Source organism: Periplaneta americana, chromosome 17 (assembly GCF_040183065.1).
Source record: "Periplaneta americana isolate PAMFEO1 chromosome 17, P.americana_PAMFEO1_priV1, whole genome shotgun sequence".
NCBI classification, from domain to species: domain Eukaryota; kingdom Metazoa; phylum Arthropoda; class Insecta; order Blattodea; family Blattidae; genus Periplaneta; species Periplaneta americana.
The window spans coordinates 131,985,582-132,010,275 of NC_091133.1; the positions used below are offsets into that span (position 1 = coordinate 131,985,582).

The window sequence follows — 24,694 nt, forward strand, 5'->3', positions numbered from 1 at the left end:
AGGTCTTTTTCCCTCCGGTCTCCCAACTAACACTCTATATGCATTTCTGGATTCGCCCATACGTGCTACATGCCCTGCCCATCTCAAACGTCTGGATTTCAAGTTCCTAATTATGTCAGGTGAAGAATACAATGCGTGCAGTTCTGTGTTGTGTAACTTTCTCCATTCTCCTGTAACTTCATCCCGCTTAGCCCCAAATATTTTCCTAAGCACCTTATTCTCAAACACCCTTAACCTATGTTCCTCTCTCAGAGTGAGAGTCCAAGTTTCACAGCCATATAGAACAACCGGTAATATAACTGTTTTATAAATTCTAACTTTCAGATTTTTGGACAGCAGACTGGATGATAAGAGCTTCTCAACCGAATAATAACAGGCATTTCCCATATTTATTCTGCGTTTAATTTCCTCCCGAGTGTCATTTACATTTGTTACTGTTGCTCCAAGATATTTGAATTTTTCCACCTCTTCGAAGGATAAATCTCCAATATTTATATTTCCATTTCGTACAATATTCCCGTCACGAGACATAATCATATACTTTGTCTTTTCGGGATTTACTTCCAAACCGATCGCTTTACTTGCTTCAAGTAAAATTTCCGTGTTTTCCCTAACCGTTTGTGTATTTTCTCCTAACATATTCACGTCATCTGCATAGACAAGAAGCTGATGTAGCCCGTTCAATTCCAAACCCTGCCTGTTATCCTGAACTTTCCTAATGGCATATTCTAAAGCGAAGTTAAAAAGTAAAGGTGATAGTGCATCTCCCTGCTTTAGCCCGCAGTGAATTGGAAAAGGATCAGATAGAAACTGACCTATACGGACTCTGCTGTATGTTTCACTGAGACACATTTTAATTAATCGAACTAGTTTCTTGGGAATACCAAATTCAATAAGAATATCATATAATACTTCCCTCTTAACCGAGTCATATGCCTTTTTGAAATCTATGAATAACTGATGTACTGTACCCTTATACTCCCATTTTTTCTCCATTATCTGCCGAATACAAAAAATCTGATCAATAGTAGATCTATTACGCCGAAAACCGCACTGATGATCCCCAATAATTTCATCTACGTACGGAGTTAATCTCCTCAAAAGAATATTGGACAAAATTTTGTACGACGTCAACAAAAGTGATATTCCTCGAAAGTTACCACAGTTCGTTTTGTCCCCCTTTTTAAAAATAGGTACAATTATGGACTCCTTCCATTGTTCTGGTACAATTTCCTTTTCCCAAATAGCAAGTACAAGTTTATAAATTTCGCTATATAATGCACTTCCACCCTCTTGTATTAATTCTGCTGGAATTTGATCGATACCTGGAGACTTGTACTTTTTCAGATTTTCTATCGCAATTTCGACTTCTGAAATCGTGGGTTCGGGTATAAATGGCTCAGCAGTTTGTATTTCAATATCGTCCCGATCATTTCTATTTGGCCTATGTACATTTAGTAGTTGCGCAAAATAGTTTTTCCATCTGTTTAGGATTGATGAAGAGTCTGCAAGCAAGTCACCATTCTCATCCTTGATCACGTTTACCCTTGACTGATATCCGTTCTTAAATTCCTTTATACCCTTATATAAATCTCGAATGTTTTTATTCTTACTATTTGTTTCTACCTCATTCAGTTTTTCCTTCAAGTAACCTCTCTTTTTATTCCTAAGTGTACGACTTGCTTCCCGTCTTTCATTGAAATAATTATCTCTATTCTCCTCAACTGGATCCTGTAAGAATTTCAATTTTGCCTGTTTCCTTCTTTCTACTACCATGCAACAATGTTCATCAAACCACGGTTTCTTTTTCTTAGTTTCATAATAACCTATGCTCTGCTCAGCTGCAATTTTGATACTATCTCTGATATTTTCCCACACGCTATTAACATCTAATTCTTTCTCAACTTCGTCGGAACTTTCTAAAGTGGCAAACCTATTCGAAATTTCGACCTGATAATTTTGCTTAGCTTCCTCGTCCTTTAATTTCAAAATATTGAATTTAGTAATATTAACTTGTTGCTCTACTCGCTTGGCTACTGATAATCTTTCTCTTAATTCTCCAATCACCAAATAATGGTCAGAATTACAGTCTGCACCTCTGAAAGTTCGAATATCTACTATACTAGTATGTCTCCGTTTATCTATCAAGACGTGATCTATTTGGTTGTGTGTCAATCCATCTGGAGAAGTCCAAGTATATTTATGTATATCCTTATGGGGGAATGTTGTACTTTTGACAATTAAATTTTTCGATGTGGCAAAGTTGACTAATCTAACTCCATTGTCACTACTAATTGCGTGTAGGCTCTCTTTTCCAATAGTTGGTCTAAAAATATCCTCCCGTCCTACTTTAGCGTTGAAATCCCCCAATAAAATTTTCATATGATATCTAGGGAACTGATCAAAAGTATGTTCCAATTCCTCATAGAAGCTATCCTTTATATAGTCGTCTTTCTCTTCTGTAGGGGCGTGAGCATTTATAACTATGATGTCGCACCATCTACCCTTAAGTACTAAATATGATAACCTGTCACTGATAAATTCGACCTTTTTTACTGCTGATTTTATTCTTTTATGAACAAAGAATCCTGTTCCTAATTGGTGATTATTGTTTCCTTCCCCATAATACAACAAGTAATCTCCTATTTGTGATATGCCATTCCCATCTAACCTAACCTCTTGTACTCCCACAAAGTCTATTCTATATCTAGCTAGTTCTTTTGCTACTAATGTTACCCCTCCTGTTCTATAAAGACTAGTTACGTTCCAAGTGCCAAATCTCAAAACCTTATTCCTTTGCTGTGGTCGTGCCAGAGAATCAGTCCTATTCCGAGGCTTACTGTAGGAATTCGTAACAAGCTGTTTTTTACGGTGATGGGTTGTTAGCCCTTCGCCCAACCCCCAAGCTGGAGGACCACCCCTTATCGGCTGTCCACGACTGCTTATTCAATATATTCGCAGCTACCCTCCATATCTGGAGGCCGTCTCCTCTATCCGCAACCTGAGGACGCGCCATGCCGTGGTGATAGGGACCCACCATACATGGCCATTTTTTAGAAACACGATAAAAAATTTGAAAGACCAACTGCTCTTAATGAAAGTTGGAAACCCGGTACTCCCATATTTGACAGAGGTGTGGTGTATGCTGCACTGCGTGGGTCTCCAAATTATGGTGACAGCTGCACGATTGATTGTTAACACGGTGTTTACATAACTGTATCTTGCCATACATAATTGAGACACGGCACGGGCTTCTGTAGTACGCGGTGGCTAAAACAGGCGATGTGCGCCTCCCACACGTTACAGTGCACATGAGAACACGACGAAATTAAACTTAGCATACTGCCGCTCCCCTGTGCTACTCTCAAAGCAAACGAAACGTCAGGTCTTATTAATTGGTACATGCAGGGAACTGACTGTAAATAACGAAAAATACAGACAAATAAATGACAACCATTCTTAAATTAATTGTAAATATACTTATGCTCATACTTTCGACTTTCCGCGCCCGAGACTCCGTTGGCTTCCCTTCTCTATCATCGTCCGTCTCCTTCGCTTCTCTCCGTAAAAGGCAAGTTACTGCATCGACTCTTCTCAACACACCAGACCTGTGACTTCTACGACGAAAATGGATTCACGGTATTGCAGCATTTTTTACAGATATTGGAGTCGTCAATCTGAGATTTAGTCAGTCATTTATCAATCAATCAATCAATCAATCAATCAATCAATCGATCAAGCAAGCAGTCCATCATTTATTCAATCATTCAAACAGCTTGTCATGCAGGGCCTACTTAATCAATCATTCAAACAGTCTGTCATTTATTTCATAAATCTATCATTCAAACAGTCTGTCATTTATTTAATTAATCAATCATTCAAATAGTCTGTCATTTACTTAATTAATCAATCATTCAAACAGTCTGTCATTTATTTCATAAATCAATCATTCAAACAGTCTGTCATTTATTTAATTAATCAATCATTCAAACAGTCTGTCATTTATTTCATAAATCTATCATTCAAACAGTCTGTCATTTATTTAATTAATCAATCATTCAAACAGTTTGTCATTTATATCCTAAATCTATCATTCAAACAGTCTGTCATTTATTTAATTAATCAATCATTCAAACAGTCTGTCATTTATTTAATTAATCAATATTCAAACAGTCTGTCATTTATGTCATAAATCTATCATTCAAACAGTCTGTCAATGAATTAATCAATCATTCATTCAAACAGTCTCATTTATTTAATTAATCAACCTTTCAAAATGTCTGCCATTTATTTAATCAATAAATTATTCAATCAATCTGTCATTTTTTTAATCATTGAAACAGTCTGTCATATATTTCATAAATCTATCATTCAAACAGTACGAGCCACCGGCGTAGCTCGATCAGTTAAGGCGCTTGCTTGCCGATCCGGAGTTGCGCTAGGGCGCGGGTTCGATTCCCGCTTGGGCTGATTACTTGGTTGGGTTTTTCCCGAGGTTTTCCCCTACCCTAAGGCAAATGTCAGGTAATCTATGGCGAATCCTCGGCTTCATCTCGCAAAATACCATCTCGCTATCACCAATCCCATCGACGCTAAATAACCTCGTAGTTGATAAAACGTCGTTAAATAACCAATTTAAAAAATTCAAACAGTACGTAATTTATTAAAGAAATCAATCGTTCAAAGCCTGTCATTTATATAATCAACTATTCAAACAGTCTGCCAATCATTCAATCATTCAAACAGTCTGTAATTTAATCAATCAATAATTCAAACAGGCTTGTCATTTATTTAATCAATCAATCATGCAAACAGTGTAATTTATTTAAACAATTAATCATTCAACCAGTTTATAATTTATTTAGTCAATCAATAATTCAAACAGTCTGCCATTTATTTTCAGTGTGCCATTTATTTAATCAATCACTCAAACATTCATTCATTAAACTAATCAATCAGTAAACCAGTCAGCTAACAGTAAATTATACAGCCAGTAATTATATCAGTTCACTATTCCGTCATCATTCAGTCATGCATTGAGTCACTAAACCATATCAGTATAATATTATATTACCATTTAAAACAAAAATATTGATTAGATGAGTAATTTAAGGTTAAATGTCGCAACAAACATATCAGTGGAAATCATGTAGGCCTACAGTAGTGGCAAAAAACCCGGACTGACCCTTGTATCTGATTTCAGAGCCTTGTTCACTCCAGAGCACGATAGACTGGTAACTAAAACTTTCGTGGTTCAAATCCTGCCTGGGAAGGAAACTTTTTTTGTTCCTTATTCAAATTTATTCCCAATACTTTTCGACTACAGCGATATTTTACTACTTAATTAACTTATTATTTCCAGAACATGAATTTTACCAGCAATCGTATCTCTGTATTAGTTTTGCAGTCCATCCAAGTGTAACCTGCTGTTTCTCGCATGCATTTCATTTCTGCCGCTCTTATTCTTGGTGCATCTGCTGCTCTGATGGTCCAATTTTCAGTGCCGTACAAAAAGATTGGGGAAAACTAGTGGGTTGCAGAATTTCATAAAGGAGTATGTAATTTGCAGAAATTATTAACTCTTAGATTCTGGAGCAACTGTTTTGTAATAATGATATACATAATTATCCTAACCGACTATTGATTTATGGGGACGAACTAGAACGCAGTTTCGTAACACCCTGCTGCAAAGTGTGGGCTGAAAACATATCATAAGCAAAGCATAAATTATGCAAGTAATATGTAAAGGGAAAAGAAACTTACCGAGCTCAAGGGTGTGGCATCGCAAGTCGAGGAAAAGCAACATGGTGACAAAATAGTAGAAGGTGACCATAAACAGAGTCCATGTTGTAGTGGCGGTAGCGGTCGTTGTTGTTGCTATGTTGGTAGGCATGGCAACCGCCGTCATTATCACGCACCAGGCTTCATGGCAGCTCACGCACTCCACACACACACATACACACACACTTACAAAAATGAATAAATGTGAATTTCCATGAGATTCACGCACTTTGCACGCGGAAGTCTGACAGGCATACACGAGATCTTCAACAGCGATTAAGGTTCATATGCATATGCTTCTCGATAACACCAACACGGCTCCTTTGTATTGTTGTCGCTCCGTCACACTAGGTACGCAATACACTAAAGACTCGGAAAATTACATTACGGGGTCTTGAAGACGAAGAAATAACCAACCACAGCACAAATCAACGTGTTGCTCAAACATAACTTCCTCTTCAACAAAATTATATTAGTTCAACAACTTTAAACTTAGTTTAGCTTCAAAACATGTTCTAGTCGGCAAAATGTTCCCGTTTCGAGCTGCGAAATAGAAGCAGGTCCAGGAAGCCACAGAAGGGTAATTCAGAATTACTTTTCATCCCTTAACGTGAACTAAATTTACGTGTAAAAGCAGGGGCTTTTGATGTCCAGGAGACTACAGGAATGCGATATCCGAACGGTGGGAGGTGCGGACAAGAACCATCGCGTCAAGTTGCGCTCTACAATGGATTAGTCCGGCGTGGAAGAAGCTGAAGGAATTTCGCCCTGCAAGTCCTACATGTGGGACCGCCCTCAGTGATGTGGTCAACTGCTCTTGATTAAGTAACATGTCTGCTGTAGGTCTCCACTGTTTTGTGGAAACGCCGGATGGTCACGCCGCAGAGGCGGTGAGGTTGCTTTGATCTTGCGGGTCCTCGTGCATGGTGTTATGTCCGAGAGTGCTGCCACCTGCAACAGAAATTATCTTATGAAGCTTCGGCACATGTCGGATAGCCAATAATTATTTAAATATCGCAGTTAAATGCTTCCCACAAACTGAAACTAAGGTGCAAATCAAGGTTTCAGGTATAACTCACTGTAAAGTTGATTTGAATAATTTCGAGGGAAAAATTGTTCCGGGGCCGGGTATCGAACCCGGAACCTTTGGTTTAACGTACCAACGTACCAACTGAGCTACCCGGGAACTCTACCAGACACCGATCCAATTTTTCCCTCTATATCCACAGACCTCGGCCCCGGAACAATTTTTCCCTCGAAATTATTCAAATCAACTTTACAGGGAGTTATACCTGAAATCTTGATTTGCATAATACACGTCACTGTTCGTTAACAGAAAACCACAAATTTAAGTCACACAGAGTTAATGTACACTCAACGTTGGTTGCTTGATGGTTGTCAGCCCACTTTGAGGTCTGTGGATATAGAGGGAAAAACTGGATCGGTGTCTGGTAGAGTTCCCGGGTAGCTCAGTTGGTAGAGCGTTGGTACGTTAAACCAAAGGTCTTGGCCCTTTCGTTAACAGAAAGCCACAATTTAAGTCACACAGAGTTAGTGTGCACTCAGTGTTGGTTGCTTGACGGTTGTCAGCCCACTTTGAGGTCTGCAGATATAGAGGGAAAAACTGGATCGGTGTCTGGTAGAGTTCCCGGGTAGCTCAGTTGGTAGAGCGTTGGTACGTTAAACCAAAGGTCCCGGGTTCGATACCCAGCCCCGGAACAGTTTTTCCCTCGAAATTATCCAAATCAACTTTACAGGGAGTTATACCTGAAACTTTGATTTGCATAGCCTAATACACGTCACTGTCCGTTAACAGAAAACCACAAATTTAAGTCACACAGAGTTAGTGTGCACTCAACGTTGGTTGCTTGACGGTTGTCAGCCCACTTTGAGGTCTGTGGATATAGAGGGAAAAACTGGATCGGTGTCTGGTAGAGTTCCCGGGTAGCTCAGTTGGTAGAGCATTGGTACGTTAAACCAAAGGTCCCGGGTTCGATACCCTCTAAATTATTGACACTAAGGTGTTGAGTATCTCTCTCTTCCTAAAGCTTTCTTTACAGTGACTACAACATGACAGAACATATGCAACAATAAATCTCATCTCAACTAATATGTATATATTGAAGAGCACAGAGGAAAAACTTGATAACCACAAAATTATCGATGTCGTGTAATACATTAGGATACAATTAATATGATACTTAATCATTCATTTAAAGTTTGTGTGACTGCAACTCGTGTAAGATATTTTTGTGTGGCTTTACTTTGTTTATAGTGTTTTTTTCCTTTTCATTTCTATTATTGTATTTGTATTTCTGGTGGTGTGGAAGAGAAGGCCTGATGGCCTTAACTACACCAGAATAAATAAATAAATAAGTAAATAAATAAATAAATAAGTAAATAAGTAAGTAAATAAGGAAGTAAGTAAATAAATAAATGAGTAAATAAGTAAATAAGTAAGTAAATAAATAAATAAGTAGATAAGTAAGTAAATAAATAAATAAATAAATAGCTCAGGTAGTGTAGGTAGGTGTAGTTCAATTGTGCGGAATAATAACCTCATTAGTCCAAAGAAATTTGAAGAATAATAACCCAAAGACTATACTGTATAATGGGTCTTGAAACTTTTAACTTGCTCTCCTGTAAAAACAGTAAAACATGACATAACAGATTTTTTCCTGTATTCATTATATTATATAATATATGCGTTATTACTAGAAGAATAAGACAACGCATAAATATACAAGGAACCAAAATTCTAGCACTCCTCTGAAAAAAAGTGATCTCGTACTCAGGTGAGAAATACATATGTTACCGTTAAAACCCGAAATGCTTCAAAACCAGTTTCAACTAGTAGAAACTAGTTTCAAAAATATAGATAGTGTAAATTTATTTAACTCACAACAATGAAATTTTATTCTTCCAACAATAATTCCTTTGTACAATTCACCTTAAACGCTCTCGTCAACAATTGGATTTTCACTCAACACAGTATTCGTTATAGCACTCCACCGACGACAATGACAATTTACTTGGACTATTACGAACAACAATGAACTGTTAATCTTAACTAATCTAACAGTATCTCGAACCACAGATCTTCAGAGACAGTTCCCTGTACTCGAACTCAGGTCCCTCCAACTGCGGTCCACTGCACTCGAACTCACAGCGACGTAGCCTCGAAAGTTCCACGCGTCTCTAGAGATGGCACTCCAGAAAAATCCAGAGCCCTCTCCTCTCTACCAGCCCCAGATGCGCGCGCACTCTCTCTCCACTCTCTCGCCGCGTAGGCCCTTTCCCCTTACTTCTCTCCGCCGCGCGCCGTCCCCGCGCGATCTGCTTTCTTGCGGGACGCTGGTCGTGAGTTCGAATCTCACGTCGCTGTCACAATAGATAGAAAGCTAGTTTTTGTGAGATTTAGAATCAATGACAGGTTAGGTTTTGTTTGTTTAGGTTTTTGGTTTGTTTAGGCTTTTACCAAACAAAAACATAAACAAACCTAACCTACTGTATCATTAATTCTAGATCTCACGAAAACTCGCTTTCTATCAACCTAAATTTGCTTGAAGTAGTTTTTACTAGTTGAAACTGGTTTTGACGGTTTCGGGTTTTAACGGTAACACATGCATAATACATTTACGTAGACTATTTCGTTTATACGACTTCATTCCATTTTTGACCAATGAAGTGTAATGAAATTTTGAATTCCAACCAATCACAGACATATATCGCGATAAATTTTTCAATTCGATTTATCACAATTTATTGCATGGTAGTTCTTTTGTTTAGTCAGTGTCGCCAACTGTTTCCTCGTAAATTCATGAGCATGAATCAATTAATGTAACAATGACGTAACAACCAGCAATCATAAGTCAAAATGGAAAATCGCAGTACATGTAATTAACATTGGTAAACATGTATTTCGCTTTTCTCATTTGCATTACTGAATAACCATAGTAAACCCTCGTTCAAATCTTTATCCTGGCTGCAACTTAATAACCGTAGAACACTTCATTCGCTCTCTCTTCTGTTTCGAGTTCTCCACACTTCTACTCCAAATTATCTTCGTTCCCGTTTTAACTACTTATCCTCCAATCACAATCTAAACACCAGGTCACAGAAGAGCCAAATCCTAGCAATTCCTGCCCACAGAACATCCCACTATTCATCCTCTTTTACTGTCTCAGTTCCCCTGTGAATGGAATTCTCTACCTCAGAAGATTAGGGACTGCCAGACAATAACCACTTTCAAGAAAAGGCTAAACGATTTCTTACGGGCGCAGTCAAATTGAAGTTATAATTGTGATCGAGTTTAATAATTTAATTTAATTTAGGTATGACTATCATTACTATTACTATTATTATTATTATTATTATTATTATTATTATTATTACATAATTATTTTATTGTTGTTATGAAGATAAAAAAAATGTCATTGTATTATATTAATTATGTACCGGTATTATATTGTATTGTAGTATTGTATTGCATTGTATTGTATTAATTAGGGGAGAGTTGGGTAGTATCGGACATCGGGTAACATCGGACAGTGCGTTTCTTTCATCTACCAGCATATGGTAGTACCTGAATGACATGGTTACGTTTCTGTATGCGACATCACAGAAACGTAACCATAATCAGGTACTATCATCGTGAGGTAGATGAAAGAAACTCACTGGCCGATATTACCCGATGTCCGATACTACCCAACTCTCCCCTATGTTATATTCATAGCAATGTAGTAATTTTCTATCATACTGGTTGAGTGGAAGAGAAGGCCGAATGGCCTTAACTCTGCCAGTTAAAATAAATTATTATTATTATTATTATTATTATTATTATTATTATTATTATTAACATCCATTTTCTTTATTGCAGTATCGATATTCATCTACTTCAACTTCACAATGTCTGAATAGATTAAGTATTCATAAATATACAATTATTAACATTTTGTGAGCGAATTGTAGTGATATATTATTTAAATTTTTATTCACGAAATAGTCCTAATAAATGTCACTTACGTAACAATGTGTAACAAGATTTATATGAAACTACTCTCTAACAAAAGTTTTTCTCTTGTAAATTTCCGAACCTTCCACATATTTGAAATTTTTTAAATACGAGAAATCAGCTGGAAATGAATGTCCGTGTCTATAAGTTACGGTCACTGACAGCGAATAAATTCCTCGGCAACATCTATCATGGACTAAGAAAGAGATAATAAAATTTAACTTTCATAGTCAAAGTGTTATTCCAACGTGTCTCTCCAGTTAACCACGGATAACTTATTTACGATTGAACAAAAATCGTCAAATAGCTAGACATTATTTCAGTGCACTGTTTTCTTACATTTTCAGTTAAATTCCGTGCAACGGAGGCTTTTCATTTAGATTTCAGTTCGGCGTGATCATTCCCAGCGTTATTAATAGACAGAGTATCAGTTGCGTTCTGCACTTGAAATATGTGTGAATATATTTTAAACCTTTGTGCGCGCTTGTCATATATATACACACAAGCGCTATTAAGGGAGACATTTGTGTTCCAGCTTGTCTCTCTGTGTGACGTTTTGGAATTATTCCAGAGTGTAAATATCTTCCGCCTGAAAGCATCACATTTCTGAATTACACAGTTGTGTGCTATAGCTATACAAATTCCGCACTAAATACTGTACAGTATAAAGTCAGACTCTGAATATAGGGCGTGATACACAATGACCTTTCAAGCTAGACAACACTTTCTAACCTTTAGCATATTGTGAGGATCCAGAAGTACAGTGAGTGCATGGAGCGGACTTTATTTTTGATACAGTCGCCTCAACTTGACGTTTAATCGCATCTTTCATGGCCGTTTGAGCAGCTAAACGCTCTGTGAAGCTTCAAGTAGTTCGGACATGCGACGCACAACGGCCTAACTCTCCCGTGTAACCTTTCTGGACAATAGGAGAGGCTGGGAACAAATCTACTATACCTCACTTATGCACTCACATTCCTGTATCACGCCTTCCAAAAATCTGACGAGCAGGGTTGGCCCTTGATGAGGTGGATTTTAGTACATCAACGCAACAACTGACGAATATCATATTGTTACGAATTCATTTTGTGTTATGCGATTTGATTAACTAAGGAATTTTTTTCAGTACACAACCGGACGTTTTCTATGGAGATATTCTCCCCTCCCTTAAAAATCTGCAGCATTGTGCAAAGAAAAAGAAAGAAATGTTATAGTGAAAAGTAGGTATTTTGTTGAGATGTTCTCCAGGAAGAAAAACAATGAAGTCGCATTCCATTATGTTTCTTCAAATGAATTGACTTACTTACTTAGGTACTTAATTACGGTTTTTAGAGAACCCGGAGGTTCATTGCCGCCCTCACATAAGCCCGCCATCGGTCCCTATCCTGAGCAAGATTAATCCAGTCCCTACCATCATATCCAACCTCCCTCAAATCCATTTTAATATTATCCTCCCATCTACGTTTCGGCCTCCCAAAGTATTTTTCCCTCCGTCCTCCCAACTAACACTCTATATACATTTCTAGATTCGCCCATACGTGCTACTTGCCCTACCCATCTCAAACGTCTGAATTTAATGTTCCTAATTATGTTAGGTGAAGAATACAATGCATGGAATTCTGCGTTGTGCAACTTTCTCCATTCTCCTGTAGAAGAATACAATGCATGGAATTCTGCGTTGTGCAACTTTCTCCATTCTCCTGTAACTTCATCCCTCTTAGCTTCAAATATTTTCCTGAGCATCTTATTCTCAAACATCCTTAACATCTGTTTCTCTCTCAAAGTGAGAGTCCAAGTTTCAGAACCATACAGAACAACCGGTAATATAACTGCTTTACATATTCTAATTTTCAGCTTTTCTAAGAGCAGATTTGATGACAAAAGCTTCTCAACCGAATAATAACGGGCACTTCCCATATTTATTCTGTGTTTAATTTCCTCCCGAGTGTCATTTTATATTTGTTACTGTTCCTCCAAGATATTTATATTTTTCAACCTCTTCAAAGGTTAAATTTGGAATAGATGGAATTGATTTTGGACGAAATAATTTATTTGATGAAATTTTTTGCTTGAGGAAATATGTGAACAAAGAAAATAGCGAAGTGGAAAGGAGAAAATGCAGATATTCGCTCAAAATGGACTGAAAGTTTTAAGTTTTTCTCTGAGAAAATCCTGTACACAGCTCCAGAAGTTGACTGAACTAGCTGTTGTCTCCCTAGAAACAATGTCAGAGTCAAAGAGAGTTTTTCCTTCAGTGAACATAAGGTCGACATCCCAAAATTCCATAATGAGTTTAGAAACTGTTCGAGCCATGCTTGCTATCTTAACCAACTTGATTATAACATGTCAGGAATTTGTTGCATAACTGGTGACCAGAGAAGAACTACTTTAAAAAGTTCACTATTCTGAAAAAGTCAGCCATTTCTTCCTCGTCCCGTCCCGTGATCACCTTGATCACATTTCCGTCCCCCTCGCATATGTGGTGCCTAAGAGGTTACGTCCATTTTCGGTTTTCCCCTTCAAATTTTTCTATAACTCCTTCAGTGGAGCAGCGTAACCCGGATTAAGACTAGTGGCCAACAGGCTTGGAGCTCACATATTTAGTTTCTTACAGCCCCCAACCCCTTGCAAGGACGCGTTTTTCGTATCTTTTAAATTTGTCCTCCATATTCTCCTCTTTCAATTCAATTCAATTCAATTCAAAAGTAGGCCTACCAGTAATGTGACAAGTAACGTGAATATTTTAATTCCTATACAATAAAAGTGAACGGCAAACTAACAAATGTTCCAACTATTTTTTTCATATGTCCGTATCTGTCCCTGGATATTATGAAAAACATCGTGTGCCGGTAACCTTAATGTGGAGTGAAATCAAATAAACTGCGCCCTGTAGTCAATGTTTAGTTTGCACAATTATCCAAGAACAGCCAGAACGATGCCTGTCACAGTTTTTTATTACTACAGTATTGTGAACCTGCAGAGATCACAGTACCTCCTGAATGCTAGGCAGCCTGTTTGAATTGAACCTCGTGGTTTGGTTTGCGGTCAGCTATTTCAATTTGATTCTGTAAATACCAGACAGACCTGCATGCGGCGAGTCTGGACGAACAAAGAATCGATACTGAAACTTTATTTCATGAGATCACAGCTTCTGAAATGAAACAACCACTATTTCATCATCATCATCATCATCATCATCATCATCACCGTCATTTAACAGATACAATTAACGATGTTGTATCAATTGCACGGTTATGTAGCGTTGATATAATTGATGACAGCAGGCAAGCGAAACGGTAATTGACGAGGTGAATCAGAGCATTTGTCAAGAGAATACCTGACATTTGATGTCAAACCTGATTTGGTTCATCCTACTTGAAGAACTTATACAGGGTGTTTCCGAGGTGGTGTTACAAACTTTCAGGGATGATGGCGAAGGGCACATGTATCAATTTGAGATAAGGAACCATGGTCCGGAAATGACTGAGTCGAAAGTTACAAGCAAAAATAGTTGTGCGGAAATGAAATAATTTTATTCCTCTGTACACCTTATTTATGTGTATTTATCTGTACATCTTACACATACTGTATTCATCTGACGTTTTTTACGTTGTCTACTTACAGTATTCCATTCAGTGCGCTGTCTGAGGGGTGGGGACAGGAAACTACACTAAAGCAATGCAGATAGCGTAATGTGTAACGGACATGGTCGGTCCTGATATGCACGTCTTTAGACAGCAGTGTATGTGTACAAGTTGCAGTGTCCAGTCGATCAGTCCTAGTGAAATGGAGGAGTACACGAGAGCGGAATAAACAGGCCTGATTTTCGAATACGGATGAGCCAATGGGAACAGTAGACAAGCTCACAGATTGTATCGGTGCAAGTACACACTTAGGAGACATCAGGCCCATGCCATCTTTCCGCGACTGTTTCAAAGGTTAAGGGAAGGAGGGCACGTGTTTCGAAATTACAATTCCATCTCCACACAACTATTTTTGCTTCTAACTTTCGACTCGGTCATTTCCAGACCATGGTTCCTGATCTCAAATTGATACATGTGCCCTTCGCCATCATCCCTGAAAGTTTGTAACACCACCTCGGAAACATTCTGCATATACTACTCATATATTTGTAAAAATCTCGAGTTCAATTTCTGCTTTCACAAAAAAATAATGTAAAACATACATATATAATAATAATAATAATAATAATAATAACAATAATAATAATAATAATAATAATAATCTTATTTCAAAGATAATAATAGTACACTTTTGGTTGGCACTCCCGATGAAGCAAAAGCTTGTGGCCGGGAGTGGAGTTTACATTTAAATAATGAAAAGGTAATATTGCTCGCTTAAGCCTACACTAAAATAATTATTTAATTGTTTAATTTAATTGATCAAGTATAAGTAAGCAAAAGTAAAGTCAAAAATAACAAAATAATAATACAAGAAATACAATGAAATTATATCAGGCAATTCATAGAAGAGTAGGTTAACTAGAAAGTCTAAGTGGCGATGGCCCCCTTTGAACAATAATAAAGTAAAACGTAAAAGTATTAAACAATACAATTGTAAAATAGATATAACATATTATGCTATAATATAATGAAGTAATATATTATACACATAAATGAGACTTTTTGTTCTATTTTATTTATTAAATTTTGAAATATGCATAAGATATATGTGTGTGTATATATATATATATATATATATATATATATATATATATATTTAATTTAATGGAAGAGAGAAATATAAAAAAAATGAAAAATATCAAAAATGAAAACATAAAAAAAAAAGTTATTAGAATATTAGTCCTGCTTCAGAATTGCATTTGGGTTCAAACAAAGGACATGATATACTGTCTCTTCTTGTACTGTAACCATAGTCATTTTTAGTAGGTTATTTTACGACGCTTTATCAACATCTCAGGTTATTTAGCGTCTTAATGAGATGAAGATAATGCCGGTGAAATGAGTCCGGAGTCCAGCACCGAAAGTTACCCAGCATTTGCTCTTATTAGGTTGAGGGAAAAACCCAGAAAAAAAACTCAACCAGGTAAGTTGTCCCGACCGGGAATCGAACCCGGGCCACCTGGTTTCGCGGCCAGACGCGGTAGCCGTTACTCCACAGATGTGGACACCATGGTCATGATATTATTTTTATGGTAATATCTTCATAGGGTATATATGTATAGTTGTTTAATATTCAGTACATTAAATTCCTTGTTTATGATAATCCATTTTTTTCTGAATCCATATTTTTATTGTTCTCCTATGTAATAATATTGCGAATTTTTTTTCCACTCAACAGTAGGATTTTATTCTTCCATCAATAATTCCTTTCTAGAATTCAATTTAAACGCTCTCGTCAACAATAGGTTTTTCACTCAACACAGGATTCGTCATAGCACTCCACTGACGGCAATGACAATTTACTTGGACTATTACGAACAACAATGAACTGTTAATCTTAACTAATATTTACAAAGCACTATTTTCAAATCAGAACTATCAGTTCTCAGTTCACAGTTCTTCTATCTCAGTCACTCGAGTTCACAGTATCTCGAACCACAGACCTTCAGAGACAGTTCACTGTACTCGAACTCAGGTCCCTCCAACTGCGGTCCACTTCACTCGAACTCAGGTCCCTCCAATTGCGGTCCACTGCACTCGAACTCAGGCCTTCGGATGCTGACGCAGTTGCGGACGCACACTCGAGTCGAACTCCGGTACACAAGACTGGCTTGCTCTGTTCACTGGCTTACTGACTGAACTAATCATGAATCACACTGAAACTGCTCGAGTTCGCTGGCGTTTCTCCTTTTATAATCACAGCGACGTAGCCTCGAAAGTTCGACGCGTCTCCAGAGATTGCACTCCAGAGAAATCCAGAGCCCTCTCCTCTCTACCAGCACCAGATGCGCGCGCACTCTCGTCGCGTTGACGTGATACACCCCCTCTGTTCTCTCCGCCGCGCGCCGTCCCACAGAGCTCCGCGCGATCTTCTCTCTTGCGGGACGCTGGTCGTGAGTTCGAATCTCACGTCGCTGTCACAATATTAATGGCGTAAGTGAAGACTTCATTGTCCAAAGTCTAGTGAAGGTCCCGTGTTATCTTCTGTTTTCCTGCTGTGGTAGAATGCGTTCATGCTTGTATCGAAAAGAGTGTCTGTTTTGAAACTCAGCTGAGTGTTCAGGACGTGCTGTGGGTGTGTTTTTGTATGTTTGTAAATTTCATATTTTTCTAGAGGGTCAAGTTTATGGTTTTTGGTTAGATGTGTGTATTAAGTTTCACTGTTAAAGCAGTATATTACAAATAATTTTTGGGGGACGATCCAACCAACTTCCACGTGGTATTCCCTGGGTAGAGCTAACCGACAGGCAAAATAAAATAAATTTTTGCTGCTTGGACTCAATTTGTCTCTACCATTTTGTACCCAGGACTCAATTTACCGCATTGTTTGTGCTTGGGATCCAGTTTACCTTCCTTGCTCTCCGCTACGTGCCTTCTCTAGAATGAAGAAATAAATGACATTCGAATATTCTTAAGAAGAAAGAGAAATTATTTCCAAATTGTGTGGGAATCCGTTTGTCTTCAGCTCAGTTTGGAGTTGTTTTCCTTTGTTTTAAACGATACACCGAGAGTTTGTAGTTAAGGTAATCTTACACTATGTCCGCCCGGTTTCCACCGAATCCTCCAAGCACAATCTAAACACCAGGTCACAGGAGAGCCAAATCCTAGCAATTCCTGCCCACAGATCATCCCACTATTCATCCTCTTTTACTGTCTCAGTCTCCCGTGAATGGAATTCTCTACCTCAGAAGGTAAGGGGCTGCCAGACTATAACCACTTCAAGAAAAGGCTAAACGATTTCTTACGGGCGCAGTCAAATTGAAGTTATAATTGTGATCGAGTTTAATAATCTAATTTAATTTAATTTAGGTATGACTATCATTATTATTATTATTTTATTGGTGTTGTGAAGATGAAAAGAATTGTCATTGTATTATATTAATTATGTATTATATTGTCTTGTATTGTAGTATTGTATTGCTTTGAATTGTATTGTATTATGTTATATTCATAGCATTGTAGTAATTTTTTATCATACTGGTTGAGTGGAAGAGAAGGCCGAATGGCCTTAACTCTGCCAGTTAAAATAAACCATTATTATTATTATTATTATTATTATTATTATTATAGGTCCACACCTGTGGAGTAACGGTCAGCGCGTCTGGCCGCGAAACCAGGGGGCCCGGGTTCGATCCCCGGTCGGGGCAAGTTACTTGGTTGAGTTTTTTTCCGGGGTTTTCCCTCAACCCAAGATGAGCAAATGCTGGGTAACTTTCGGTGCTGGACCCCGGACTCATTTCACCGGCATTATCACCTTCATCTCATTCAGACGCTAAATAACCTGAGATGTTGATACAGCGTCGTAAAATAACCCAATAACCCTAACCCGAAGATAATACAACATATTACTGAAGCGGATTCAAGACAGGATTCAAACCCACGACCATGACGTGCATGTAGGCCTAACTATCACAGTACTTGTTTCAGTCATTTAAAATGATATTGATATTGATATTTATTTGTCATTCAACTTTACAATTCACAGTTATGGTGGACCTTCACATTTCTGTTTTTCGATCCACCATCCCTTTATACATATAACTCTTTTCTATTAAGGTATTCTTTGCCGAGAATTCCTTGATTGCTTTCTAATGTTCTATTATGACTGAATTGCTATATGTCCTTCCCCCTCTATCCTCTTCTATTCTCTCCCTCCTACCTAGACTGTTTCCCTTCCATTCCTAAATTTCCTATTTTATTACCCCTATCCATATATTTATTTCGATAATACTCCTACAGTTATAGTACCCCTGCTACTACTCCCAATCCAAAACATTGAAAAACATCAAATATCTAATTCACTTAAATTACACTTCCAATTTCCCTCTCATTCCACTTCACATTTGTTCAGATATCATTGTATTCATTGTCTTACCCTATCTTCTTACACTAACACTTTCTTCTCTGTTCCTTTTCTTACACTTTTGCCACCCCTAACTTTTCTGCACTCACTTTTTAGCACTCTTCTTCTTCGCTATAACCTCTCCAACGCCCTATCTATTCAGTCCTCACAATCACTAATATCTGGTAGTCGCTTCATTCCTACACTCGTTCTTCTCATGTCTTCTCTTGCATTTCCTCCATTAGTCTCGTCTATGCTCCTGACCTCAGACACTACCAGTTGTTTCCCTAATCCTTCGTCCGCAGATTTAAAACGATATAAACTTAGCCCACTTTCACAAAACATAATCTGGATTCATGCTGCAAATGTAATATCCCCCTACTTCATAGACTACACAACAGTATGAATTTCATTTACGGAGTTGCTCGATATCACATCCGAGCCGCTCTCGCGATGTTCGGGATGTGCTCTAGGAAATTGCTTTCATTTCCAGCAGGCAACGCTGCCGAACTGCGTTATACGTATTGCTGGAGTGTCGTTCAGTCGTCTTCTGAAAAGGGTAACAATTTCGATTGAACTCTGTTTAGTTCAAAATTAACTCACATAAGCAGTATTACGTTCTTGAAATTAAAAACGACTAATCGTACACTGTTAAAATATTAATGTAATACGAGTAATGCATCGTAGAATACAAACCTGAACAAGAGCGTTTCCAGTCACGATATTGCAACTGATGTACCGTACTGCACTGCATTTATTCAAGGTTAAAGTGTTACATAACCTATTATAAAAGATAATTAAAAACAGTAACACCAACAGGCCTAAGTAGAAGAATAGTAAAATAAGAAAATAGGCATATTATAATAGGAAAAATTATGAAAATATATTTATAAAATTCAAATATGATGATGATAATGATAATTTTTTAAGTTCGTTATTTAACGACGCTGTGTCAACTACGAGGTTATTTAGCGTCGATGAGATTGGTGATAGCGAGATGATATTTAGCGAGATGAGGCCGAGGATTCGCCATAGATTACCTGACATTCACCTTACGTTTGGGGAAAACCTCGGAAAAAACCAACCAGGTAATCAGCCCAAGAGAGGATCGAACCCACGCCCGAGCGCAACTTCAGATCGGCAGGCAAGCGTCTTAACCGACCGAGCCATGATGATGATAATAATAATAATAATAATAATAATAATAATAATAATAATAATAATATTACCGGTTGTTCTGTATGGTGGTGACACTTGGACTCTCACTTTCAGAGAGCAACATAGGTTAAGGGTGTTTGAGAATAAGGTGTTAGGAAAATATTTAGGGCTGAGAGGGATGAAGTTACAGGAGAATGGAGAAAGTTACACAACACAGAACTGCACGCATTGTATTCTTCACCTGACATAATTAGGAACATTAAATCCAGACATTTCAGATGGGCAGTGCATATAGCATGTATGGGCAAATCCAGAAATATATTGCCTGCGGCAGAGAGGAACATAGGTTAAGGGTGTTTGAGAATAAGGTGCTTAGGAAAATATTTGGGGCTAAGAGGGATGAAGTTACAGGAGAATGGAGAAAGTTACACAACACAGAACTGAACGCATTGTATTCTTCACCTGACATAATTAGGAACATTAAATCCAGACGTTTGAGATGGGCAGTGCATGTAGCATGTATGGGCAAATCCAGAAATATATATAGAGTGTTAGTTGGGAGGCCGGAGGGAAAAAGACCTTTAGGGAGGCCGAGACGTAGATGGGAAGGTAATATTAAAATGGATTTAAGGGAGGTGGAATATGATAGAGAATGGATTAATCTTGCTCGGGATAGGGACCAATTGCGGGCTTATGTGAGGGCGGCAATGAACCTCCGGGTTCCTTAAAAGTAAGTAAGTAATAATGATGATGATGCCCACGCTATGGAGTAACTATTATCTTGCCTGCCTGCTAAACGAACGGGCCCAAGTTCTGAGTCAAGTTATCTGACTGAAGCTTTTTCCGTGGTTTTCCCTCAACCTATTAAGAGCAAATGCTGGGTAACTTTCGGTGCTCGATCCTGAACTCATTTCACTGGAACTATCACCTTCATCTCACTCAAAGAAGAAGTCGCTAAATCCCTGTTTAAGGGGAGTTGGTCATTATCGCATGCAAAATAATGGTAAAAATAGCCTATCTTCTACCAGTCATAAATATAATAGTCTACTATTTATCAGTGGTTTTTCATTTTTGTTAGCTATGTGTGTATACATATTAAGCTTTAAAATGAAAAAGAATGGTGACTCTAAAGTAAATCTGTATCCTTAAATTAATTTTTTTAATTAAGCACAATTTTTTTTTATAAATTCACTACATGTCTGTGATTAGGTACACTCTATTCACTTATTATAATACATATTAAATTGAAAATTTGACCACTTACTGCTAATAGATACTAAAACATACCCTACTAAAATTATTCATATATCTGTAATATTATGGGCATAGGGCTTATAGTAATCATCACAGTCAATAAATTAAAAAAAACTGAAGATTAGTATAAGCCCTATGCCCATAATATTACAGATATTTTAATAATTTTAGTAGAGTATGTTTTAGTATCTGTTAGCAGTAAGTGGCCAAAATTTTAATTCAATGTGTGCTATGATAAGTGAATAGAGTGTACCTAATCACAGGTATGTAGTGAATTTATATAAAACATATGTTTTACAACTTACTTACTTACAAATGGCTTTTAAGGAACCCGAAGGTTCATTGCCGCCCTCACATAAGCCCGCCAGCGGTCCCTATCCTGTGCAAGATTAATCCAGTCTCTATCATCATACCCCACCTCCCTCAAATCCATTTTAATATTATCCTCCCATCTACGTCTCGGCCTCCCTAAAGGTCTTTTTCCCTCCGGTCTCCCAACTAACACTCTATATGCATTTCTGGATTCGCCCATACGTGCTACATGCCCTGCCCATCTCAAACGTCTGGATTTCAAGTTCCTAATTATGTCAGGTGAAGAATACAATGCGTGCAGTTCTGTGTTGTGTAACTTTCTCCATTCTCCTGTAACTTCATCCCGCTTAGCCCCAAATATTTTCCTAAGCACCTTATTCTCAAACACCCTTAACCTATGTTCCTCTCTCAGAGTGAGAGTCCAAGTTTCACAGCCATATAGAACAACCGGTAATATAACTGTTTTATAAATTCTAACTTTCAGATTTTTGGACAGCAGACTGGATGATAAGAGCTTCTCAACCGAATAATAATAGGCATTTCCCATATTTATTCTGCGTTTAATTTCCTCCCGAGTGTCATTTACATTTGTTACTGTTGCTCCAAGATATTTGAATTTTTCCACCTCTTCGAAGGATAAATCTCCAATATTTATATTTCCATTTCGTACAATATTCCCGTCACGAGACATAATCATATACTTTGTCTTTTCGGGATTTACTTCCAAACCGATCGCTTTACTTGCTTCAAGTAAAATTTCCGTGTTTTCCCTAACCGTTTGTGTATTTTCTCCTAACATATTCACGTCATCTGCATAGACAAGAAGCTGATGTAGCCCGTTCAATTCCAAACCCTGCCTGTTATCCTGAACTTTCCTAATGGCATATTCTAAAGCGAAGTTAAAAAGTAAAGGTGATAGTGCATCTCCCTGCTTTAGCCCGCAGTGAATTGGAAAAGGATCAGATAGAAACTGGCCTATACGGACTCTGCTGTATGTTTCACTGAGACACATTTTAATTAATCGAACTAGTTTCTTGGGAATACCAAATTCAATAAGAATATCATATAATACTTCCCTCTTAACCGAGTCATATGCCTTTTTGAAATCTATGAATAACTGATGTACTGTACCCTTATACTCCCATTTTTTCTCCATTATCTGCCGAATACAAAAAATCTGATCAATAGTCGATCTATTACGCCGAAAACCGCACTGATGATCCCCAATAATTTCATCTACGTACGGAGTTAATCTCCTCAAAAGAATATTGGACAAAATTTTGTACGACGTCAACAAAAGTGATATTCCTCGAAAGTTACCACAGTTCGTTTTGTCCCCCTTTTTAAAAATAGGTACAATTATGGACTCCTTCCATTGTTCTGGTACAATTTCCTTTTCCCAAATAGCAAGTACAAGTTTATAAATTTCGCTATATAATGCACTTCCACCCTCTTGTATTAATTCTGCTGGAATTTGATCGATACCTGGAGACTTGTACTTTTTCAGATTTTCTATCGCAATTTCGACTTCTGAAATCGTGGGTTCGGGTATAAATGGCTCAGCAGTTTGTATTTCAATTTCGTCCCGATCATTTCTATTTGGCCTATGTACATTTAGTAGTTGCGCAAAATAGTTTTTCCATCTGTTTAGGATTGATGAAGAGTCTGCAAGCAAGTCACCATTCTCATCCTTGATCACGTTTACCCTTGACTGATATCCGTTCTTAAATTCCTTTATACCCTTATATAAATCTCGAATGTTTTTATTCTTACTATTTGTTTCTACCTCATTCAGTTTTTCCTTCAAGTAACCTCTCTTTTTATTCCTAAGTGTACGACTTGCTTCCCGTCTTTCATTGAAATAATTATCTCTATTCTCCTCAACTGGATCCTGTAAGAATTTCAATTTTGCCTGTTTCCTTCTATCTACTGCAATGGAACAATCTTCATCAAACCACGGTTTCTTTTTCTTAGTTTCATAATAACCTATGCTCTGCTCAGCTGCAATTTTGATACTATCTCTGATTTTTTCCCACACGCTATTAACATCTAATTCTTTCTCAACTTCGTCGGAACTTTCTAAAGTGGCAAACCTATTCGAAATTTCGACCTGATAATTTTGCTTAGCTTCCTCGTCCTTTAATTTCAAAATATTGAATTTAGTAATATTAACTTGTTGCTCTACTCGCTTGGCTACTGATAATCTTTCTCTTAATTCTCCAATCACCAAATAATGGTCAGAATTACAGTCTGCACCCCTGAAAGTTCGAATATCTACTATACTAGTATGTCTCCGTTTATCTATCAAGATGTGATCTATTTGGTTGTGTGTCAATCCATCTGGAGAAGTCCAAGTATATTTATGTATATCCTTATGGGGGAATGTTGTACTTTTGACAATTAAATTTTTCGATGTGGCAAAGTTGACTAATCTAACTCCATTGTCACTACTAATTGCGTGTAGGCTCTCTTTTCCAATAGTTGGTCTAAAAATATCCTCCCGTCCTACTTTAGCGTTGAAATCCCCCAATAAAATTTTCATATGATATCTAGGGAACTGATCAAAAGTATGTTCCAATTCCTCATAGAAGCTATCCTTTATATAGTCGTCTTTCTCTTCTGTAGGGGCGTGAGCATTTATAACTATGATGTCGCACCATCTACCCTTAAGTACTAAATATGATAACCTGTCACTGATAAATTCGACCTTTTTTACTGCTGATTTTATTCTTTTATGTACAAAGAATCCTGTTCCTAATTGGTGATTATTGTTTCCTTCCCCATAATACAACAAGTAATCTCCTATTTGTGATATGCCATTCCCATCTAACCTAACCTCTTGTACTCCCACAAAGTCTATTCTATATCTAGCTAGTTCTTTTGCTACTAATGTTACCCCTCCTGTTCTATAAAGACTAGTTACGTTCCAAGTGCCAAATCTCAAAACCTTATTCCTTTGCTGTGGTCGTGCCAGAGAATCAGTCCTATTCCGAGGCTTACTGTAGGAATTCGTAACAAGCTGTTTTTTACGGTGATGGGTTGTTAGCCCTTCGCCCAACCCCCAAGCTGGAGGACCACCCCTTATCGGCTGTCCACGACTGCTTATTCAATATATTCGCAGCTACCCTCCATATCTGGAGGCCGTCTCCTCTATCCGCAACCTGAGGACGCGCCATGCCGTGGTGATAG

The 24,694-nt window shown here is 37.7% G+C and overlaps 1 protein-coding gene across 4 annotated transcripts in view; it reads right to left on the reverse strand.

The window, feature by feature from the left end:
* The window catches only part of Ddr (discoidin domain-containing receptor 2), a 1,446,713-nt gene that overhangs the window by 853,102 nt on the left and 568,917 nt on the right, over positions 1 to 24,694 (reverse strand). For all 4 annotated transcript variants that reach the window (XM_069815692.1, XM_069815694.1, XM_069815693.1 and 1 more), the window contains one exon: positions 5,764 to 6,732. In XM_069815692.1, the coding sequence (XP_069671793.1) occupies positions 5,764 to 5,908 (145 nt within the window). In that variant the 5' untranslated portion in view covers positions 5,909 to 6,732. The remainder of the gene's footprint in view (positions 1 to 5,763; positions 6,733 to 24,694) is intronic.